This window comes from Coregonus clupeaformis, chromosome 13 (assembly GCF_020615455.1).
Source record: "Coregonus clupeaformis isolate EN_2021a chromosome 13, ASM2061545v1, whole genome shotgun sequence".
In the NCBI taxonomy this organism is placed as follows: Eukaryota; Metazoa; Chordata; class Actinopteri; order Salmoniformes; family Salmonidae; genus Coregonus; species Coregonus clupeaformis.
This window is the reverse complement of record NC_059204.1, coordinates 35,420,971-35,428,823: the sequence shown is the minus strand read 5'-3', so window position 1 is coordinate 35,428,823 and position 7,853 is coordinate 35,420,971. Positions and strand designations below refer to the sequence as shown.

Genomic DNA, 7,853 nt, shown 5'->3' with positions numbered 1-7,853 from the left:
ACCGTAATTAGTCAGTGTAACTCAGCACCATGTAGCCTAAGTAGCTTTAGAAAAACTATTAATTTTATAGGAAAGGGAACATACATTTTCTTCCCCCCACTTATTATAGGTGTAGTTACAGTTTTATATAAGTACAAACTTCATGATGAAGGCAGAAACGTTTGCATTGCTTAAGATTGTTTTTGCAGACAAGTTACAGGTAACTGCCAAATAAAGGAAACACCAACATAAAGTGTTTTAAATGTGCGTTGGGCAACCACAAACTAGAACAGCTTCACTGTACCGTGGCATAGATTCTACAAGTGTCTGGAACTCTATTGGAGGGATGCGACACCATTCTTACACAAGAATTTCCATAATTTGGTGTTTTGTTAATTGTGGTGGAAAATGCTGTTTGCTGTAAGAAGTTTCACAGAGGCTATTTAACTACCGGTATTATATGCAAAATATGCTTTTTAGTTAAACTGCTGCTGTTGTAGGCCTGAGTACTTATTGCATACATTGGAGTTATATTATTAGTGACATGAAAAACATATACCAAGGCAAGGACTTCTATTCTTCCAAATCCCTATATTTGAACATTTCAAAGTCAGAAACACTACATGTCGACTGCATGTCTTTAGTATGACCTTTATAAAACCATGTGATGAAAGGTCATGAACTTTGAACTGTGGTCGACTGGACATTTCTGCAGTTGCTCCTCACCAACAGTAATTTGAAGTCGGAACCAAAGCATTGTGGGAGACAACCTTCTGTTTTTTTTGGAAGCAAAAGGCACTACATGCTCTACATCCTTACAATCTAATTACATAGGCCTTAATGTGATCCACATTTCTAATATTAATAAATGAAATATCCTACTTGCATCAATATAGCTAATGTATTTTTCTCAATGTTACTGTAATATCATGTGCTATGTTATAGCCTACAATTAGTCTTGTCTGTAATATTGTTGTCACCAAACAAAATTAAATTTGTTGATTGTCTAGTAAGAGTGAATAAAATTGAATACATATTGTAGTCTACACATGGGTTATTGTAGGGGATTTCTACACTGGCAATTTTAGAGGCTTAATCTGTGTCCAGGAAACCGTCCCTTAATGAGCAACTACCCCAGACACCAGTTGTGGGGTCAATACTTAAGTGCATTTGACTGCTTGGCATATTGTTTACCCAGTAACTTATGTGAACTGATGTACATGTATAGTCTAATCTTTTTCTGTACAGTGTGTTTTGTCCTTCATGTGATTGAATAAAACTATGTTCTTTAAATGCTTACTGACAAAAGCAACATAAAGGTTGAGAATTAAAGAAAACACCGCAAGCTGTAGTAATGCTGACATGCATCAATTACCATACAGTAAGAATCTTTATGGAATCCATTTAATCACATCTGTTACAATTCTATGTTACACAATCACAAATAATAATGAAGAAGGTACAAGGGCATAAAGTAATGGAAAAGAACAAAGCATATCCCATATGCTGCAAAAACACATATGTTCTCATTCTAGTAGCCTATGCACTCACTACCTGGTTATATTTTGAGAAAACATCACAAAGATACAAAACAAGTCTTGTGAATGTTAGAGCTTGGGCTAGTGTCTAATTTCCTTATTAGGATATTCATTCCTTGGACCATGTTGATCATGTTCAGCTTCGTGTAGGAGAAGTGGAATTTCGATAGCATCCACTTCATCAGCAATAACAAAGGTGAATGCCATGTCAGCCATTGTCGCGTTTCCTAGAAATAGCAGAAGTTGTCTGACTTGCTGTCGATGCATATGTACCTCTTCCGGCTTTACTCGTAGACTACTTTCGGCTTACCACTTAAACATGCCCAATATCTTCAAACCAGGAATCACTCTGCATGATGCCTCTTGTCAGGGGGAAATTCACCCTTTTTCAACATCAACTTACTTTTACTTACTAACCTTTGCCTGCTCATAGTTGTTTAAAAATCACATGATGCACACCAGATGTGATCAGTGGCCGTGTTTGAGAGAATCAAAACCGTGATGCATCATGGGTAAATGGTGACTGACTGATCTACAAATAATATTGAGTAGTTATTTATGAGTCTAAACTCACCTTTAAAGGGCCTGTTCCTCTGCCCAGGCTTTTCTGACGCATGCCCGATCTTACAACGCCTGGATAGGTATTTTACGTATCAGCTAACCCCAAGGACCAATGGCAAATTTTAAGTGGTAAATGGCAGAGTGCTTACCCCCATGTACAATACATTTGATGACTGTACTTAAGGTGTACTTTGTGATTCATGCTACATAGAGACCCTGACTAGCATCTGAACAACAGAAAAACATCTGATTTTGCACCATATTATAGAAACAAATAAAAACATTTTTTGAAACAAATACAAATGATTCAGGTTTTGGAGAATTACATAGTTTTTTTCTCTCACATTTCTGTTTTAATATAATTATATTAAATTACTGAGAGAGAACAGGGCATTTATAAATATATAATAACATAACTTTCCCCAGAAAATGTTAACTACAGCCACCTACTGTACATCATTATAAATGTTGCTCACATGAAAATTGAGCAAAACTGCCACTTACTATCCTTGGATAATCAAATCCTAATTTCTAAATGAGATAATACTACTTGTAAATAATTAACTTATTCCAAAATAAAACAGAAAGCTTCTAAGTAATGTTGAAAATGGGGCATATGCAGCAGGCTGTAGTGAGTACAGTATACATACACACTGGCATCACATATTAGTCAGTGGGATAGGTAAATGGACCGTCACATAGAATATAGATCTCATGGTCCCCTTTATTCCTGCTAGTTTATTCCTGCTAGCTCACTCTTCATGTGAGACACAGAGAGCCTGTTTAATCAAGCAGATAAGCTTTTCTGATATCCTTATAGGGACTCACTTTGACTCTTTTGTATGCATTGTACTCCACCGTATTTCTTAGCTGAGCTTAGCAATAATGGAAACAAAAAAAGAGAGAGGCAAAGTACTGTGCACTTTTGTCAAATCTCACCATTTTCCTTGTGGCGCCAACGGAACATGCACAACGTTTTCCACCAAGAGTACTCCCAACACTTCATGGTCCTCGGCTTTCCCAAATGACAAGGTGTTGATTTGTATCCTTCTATTCCAAAAGGATTCTATTCCAAAAGGATTGTGTTAAGTTCAGTTTAGAGATAAGTCCACTGTTACGCGGACGGTGAGAACGTGAGAATCATCCATCCAATGACGAAGTAAAAGAGGAAGACGGGATACACCACCAAAGCTTTGCGATTGGAAGGCTGGCTATCTGCTAAGAAAGCTGTGGAGGCTGGGGGGAAAACATATACATACATTCAGCTACAAGTTATCAGTGACTTGTTTTATGATTAAGCAATAAGGCCCGAGGAGGTGTGGTATATGGCCAATAGACCACGGCTAAGGGCTGTTCTTAGGCAAGACGCAACGCGGAGTGCCTGGACACAGCCCTTAGCCGTGGTATATTGGCCATATATCACAAACCCTCGAGGAGCCTTATTGCTTTATAAACTGGTTACCAACATAGAGCAGTAAAAATACATGTTTTGTCATACCCGTGGTATACCACGGCTTTCAGCCAATCAGCATTCAGGGCTCGAACCACACAGGTTATAATAAAGATTAGACTGTATAATCTATTAAAAATGTAGTACTAATGTTTTGAGGAACACTTGAACAAGTTTAATCTTTATGCGACAGCTCCACCTACTGAAAGTCAGTATGACTGCAAACAGTCAATGTGTTTGTAGAGGTGTGTTGGCACCAATAAACATAGCCAACCAAATAAAAAATGTTATATAATTGTCTCCTTACGAAAATGACTTTCCTTACCAAACGTGGACCAACTGAATGATGCTGTGACCACAATTAGTCGGACGATGAAGCTGACCATCCCAGACCCACCCAGCAGCACCAGCCTACAGACAACCATTGCCACGGTCAGAGGCATGATGCAGTAGCCTAGCACACACAGGCTCTGGAAAAAAGATCTAGAGAGGGACGAAAACAATCATTTTAAATGCACATATTTCTACGTTTTCAATGAATAAATAAAATTAACTTCTTATGGAACTAATCATATTACAGTATTTGCATATTCAAATGCAATAATTTTTTATATTGGATTAATTTTACTATAATGATTGGAAGCTAGAAAGTTGGGCAGTTGTAAATGATGGACACGTACATGGTTCCTCCCAGCAGCTTTGAGTTCAGTGTGATAATGACAGATCCAAACCAGATGATCACAAACACCTCTGCAAACTGGGGCCCTCCGTCTTCCTTACTGTCAACTGAACCCCCCTGCAACATCCTGAAAACAGGAAGGAAACATTATCAATCCATAGCTCATCCTTCTCCAGTCGTCTTTCATTCTTAAATGGCAATCATCAGTTGAAACAATAACAAAGCATTCTACCTGCCCCCGTTTTGGTGAAAAGCTAAAGGGATGGGGCTGGAGAAATGTAACCACTCTCAAATTCATATACAGGGCTATGGATGCAAAGAGCATCCATTATATAAAAAGTATAGTTTTAACCATATTTTGAGGCTATATGGTGTTTGCTTACATTTACTTTGTTTACAAACATTGGAGTAAAACAAGTTTGCATTTTGGGTTCTGATGGGGTATGACAGGGGAACTAAGCTCATGAGGCATTTCTAAGTTATATTCTTCAAGAATCAAATGGGTACATATGATTAATTTATAAGTCCAAAAATGGATGTAGCAACTGCAGATTGCCCCTTTAAACGAGTGTCATCAGTCATATTCTGCTACTACATTGAAACATGAATACTCACAGAGCCAGTGTCACACAGAGCAATAATGGGCCCCATAAGTCCCCTGGAAAAGAGGAGGAAGTTAACACAATATTCCTAGAAAATCAAACACAATTACCATTGTCAAATTTTCCTAGGTAGTATAGGAAGAAGTTAAAATAATATTACTATAACACCAGGGTTGTCACTAGTTACCACTGCCACAAAGTCAAAATTGTCTATATCGTAAAAATTTATGAAAACAAAAATGAGCTTTTTGGTCTTAATTTAAAGTTAGGCATAAGGTTAGCAATGGGGTTAGGGTTAGGTCTAAAATCAGATTTTAAAAAGAGAAGTTATAGAAATAGGCGGGGTTTAGCCATAATTATCACTGCACCTGTACACAGCCCATCTGAAATTAGCCCACCCAACTACCTCATCCCCATATTGTTATTTATTTTGCTCGTTTGCACCCCAGTATCTCTATTTGCACATCATCTCTTGCACATCTATCATTCCAGTGTTAATACTAAATTGTAATTATTTTGCACTATGGCCTATTTATTGCCTTACCTCCATAACTTGCTACATTTGCACACACTGTATATATATTTTCTGTTGTATTTTTTGACTTTATGTTTTTTTTACCCCATATGTAACTCTGTGTTGTTGTTTTTTATCGCACTGCTTTGCTTTATCTTGGCCAGGTCGCAGTTGTAAATGAGAACTTGTTGTCAACTGGCTTACCTGGTTAAATAAAAGGTGAATCTTTTTAATTTTTTTTATGACTTTGTGGCTGTGTTAAGTAGTGACGACTGAACACCTGGCACATTTAGTTTGTCACATTTTCCTAGGTACTATTACAAATGTCAGTTTAAGTCATGTTTGCTATATACATACTGTTATTCTTGTACATGTTGGATAGATATCACTAAGTAAGATACAGCTAGGTCACATCATGTAATACCTATTCATTATGTTGGAATAGTATAAAAGATTCATTCATCTTTCAAAGTATACAGTACTCACAGTCTCTTAGTAGCGTGGAACTCTTCTTAGGATACATCACATGAACAAACTTTTTCCCCACAGCTTTCAGATCTCGCAACTGTAAATGAGACATGAGAGAGACTTTAGAAGAGGTTTTAAAGGTCCAATGCAGACGTTTTTATCTCAATATCAAATCATTTCTGGGTGACAATTAAGTACCTTACTACTCACGTGACTCCAAGTTGAATACGATATGATGGTTATTATATAAATATTTGCACATAAAGGGATTTCCACCACCACCACTTCTCGCATAATTAATTTTACAGACACAAAAATATCCCACCATGTCGAACAAACATTTACAGTTTTTTACCGAATCTACCTGTTTCCATCACAGCTGTAGTGATTTATTCTATATACAGTATGACTTTACTCACATTAAAAACTCTGGATGGAAACATGGTCATAGTGATGGATTTCAATTAGAATGGTAAAAATTAAACAACAATAGCTTCTTGGCAAAGAGCAATTTCTCAAGCAAGAATTTTCCTAGGACTGTCTGGGAGTGGTCTGAATGGGGAGGGGAAAACGGAAAACTAGCAGTTAATGACAGAGGTTTACAGCTCTCTTTCCTATTGGTCTATTAACTACAGTAATTTACCGCCTGGTGATATCACCAGGCAGACAAACTCCATCCCACCAAAACAGGCAGAAATTTCAGGCGGTCTTTTCAAACAGCTCTTACACTAAAACGACATTAATTATAATGTTCCTAACATTATTCCAACGCTCATAGTGTGGAAATATATATAAAACACAGAAAAATAAAAATAAGCTGTTATTTAAGATTGAAGTGTGCACAGTATGAAGAGGGAAATCTTACTATGGTGTCTTTGACAGGTTCATCCAGTGTGGAGTATTCGTCATCATGACTGGGGGTTCCAACAGGAACATTGATCTCCCCCTCAACAGGGATGTCTCCTGATATGGATACATCTGACAGACCTGCAAACTGGAGATAAGAAACACAGGTAACATTACACAGAAATACTTGGCTCTCAATAAAGACAACAACCAATTGTTGGCATTTAGCCAATACACTTTCTTCAAGATAATTCAATGCGGTCGTATTACATTTTGTTAGCTAGCGCCAAGTTCTTTACTGTACTTTAACTAATGTTAGTTATACAGCTAGCTGGTTAGCTAACTAGCCAACGTAGTTAGACAGCTACAGTTGCTATAGTTCTCCCTCTGGTTTTGGAAGGCATTCAGTACTTTTGCATGGACAGTGACTGTTCGGAACAAACACCGGCTCTCTCTCTCTCGCTCGCTCGCTCTCTCGCTCACTCGCTCTCTCGCTCTCTCTCTCTCGCTCTCTCGCTCTCTCGCTCTCTCGCTCTCTCTCTCTCGCTCTCTCTCTCTCTCTCTCTCTCTCTCTCTCTCTCTCGACGTGTTTACCTAACGTTAGTTTAACTACTGTAGCTAGTTAGCTAGCTAACTGCAACACCCATGTTGACATTCCCTTACTAACTATCTGTATTTAATATTGGCACCAGAAACGCTTGCTAGAACATTGGTGTATACTACGAAAAATAAGATATTTAAGAATTCATACAATGTTGTACAAGAATACCGGTAATTCCATTATTTACTTTCTTCTTACCATAGGTTTACTTGACTCAGCCACTTCCGCCATTTTGTCCACACGGAAATGAAACGTCATGTTTTGACCATGATGTCACGTGGCTTGAAAGCCAGCTACATCCTGGAGAGAAAAAACGTACACAAAGTAGACAAACTTTTATGTGTTGCATGATCTCCAGAATTTCTAAGATCAGCACATTTTCAAAAGGAATATATTCCGGTTAGAATGCAATACTAGTATAAATGGTAATTTATGCAAATAATCGGATGTTTGATGTCAATATGGAGGGGATTGCCTTGCAATGTTCAAGAGCATGTGCGCCAAGTGTGGTTCAGAGATCAAAAAAGTATATTGGTATGATTTGCAAATTTAAGAGACAACAACTATAAGTAAAATATCAAAATATGGAAAACGTTTGGTGTAGTTGTCCCTTTA

General features: G+C 37.6%; 1 protein-coding gene across 1 annotated transcript; it reads right to left on the bottom strand.

Moving 5' to 3' along the window:
- Positions 1 to 1,364: 1,364 nt before the first annotated feature.
- Positions 1,365 to 7,525, bottom strand: LOC121579931 (protein YIPF6-like). The gene is made up of 7 exons (XM_041894936.2): positions 7,437 to 7,525; positions 6,657 to 6,785; positions 5,810 to 5,888; positions 4,823 to 4,865; positions 4,209 to 4,334; positions 3,854 to 4,011; positions 1,365 to 3,314 (listed from the first exon to the last, which is right to left on the bottom strand). Exons 1-7 carry the CDS (start codon positions 7,494 to 7,496, stop codon positions 3,193 to 3,195), a joined length of 717 nt encoding a protein of 238 aa, XP_041750870.1. The 5' UTR covers positions 7,497 to 7,525; the 3' UTR covers positions 1,365 to 3,192.
- Positions 7,526 to 7,853: the final 328 nt, after the last annotated feature.

What these genes read in the sequence shown, in the direction of transcription:
- LOC121579931 (XM_041894936.2), bottom strand. Translation starts at nt 7,496, where the DNA reads ATGACGTTTCATTTCCGTGTGGACAAAATGGCGGAAGTGGCTGAGTCA. An exon ending in CTGAGTCAAGTAAACCTATG is followed by an intron (nt 6,786 to 7,436) that starts GTAAGAAGAAAG and finishes TCTTATCTCCAG; the next exon opens with TTTGCAGGTCTGTCAGATGT. An exon ending in AACCTGTCAAAGACACCATA is followed by an intron (nt 5,889 to 6,656) that starts GTAAGATTTCCC and finishes TCTCATTTACAG; the next exon opens with TTGCGAGATCTGAAAGCTGT.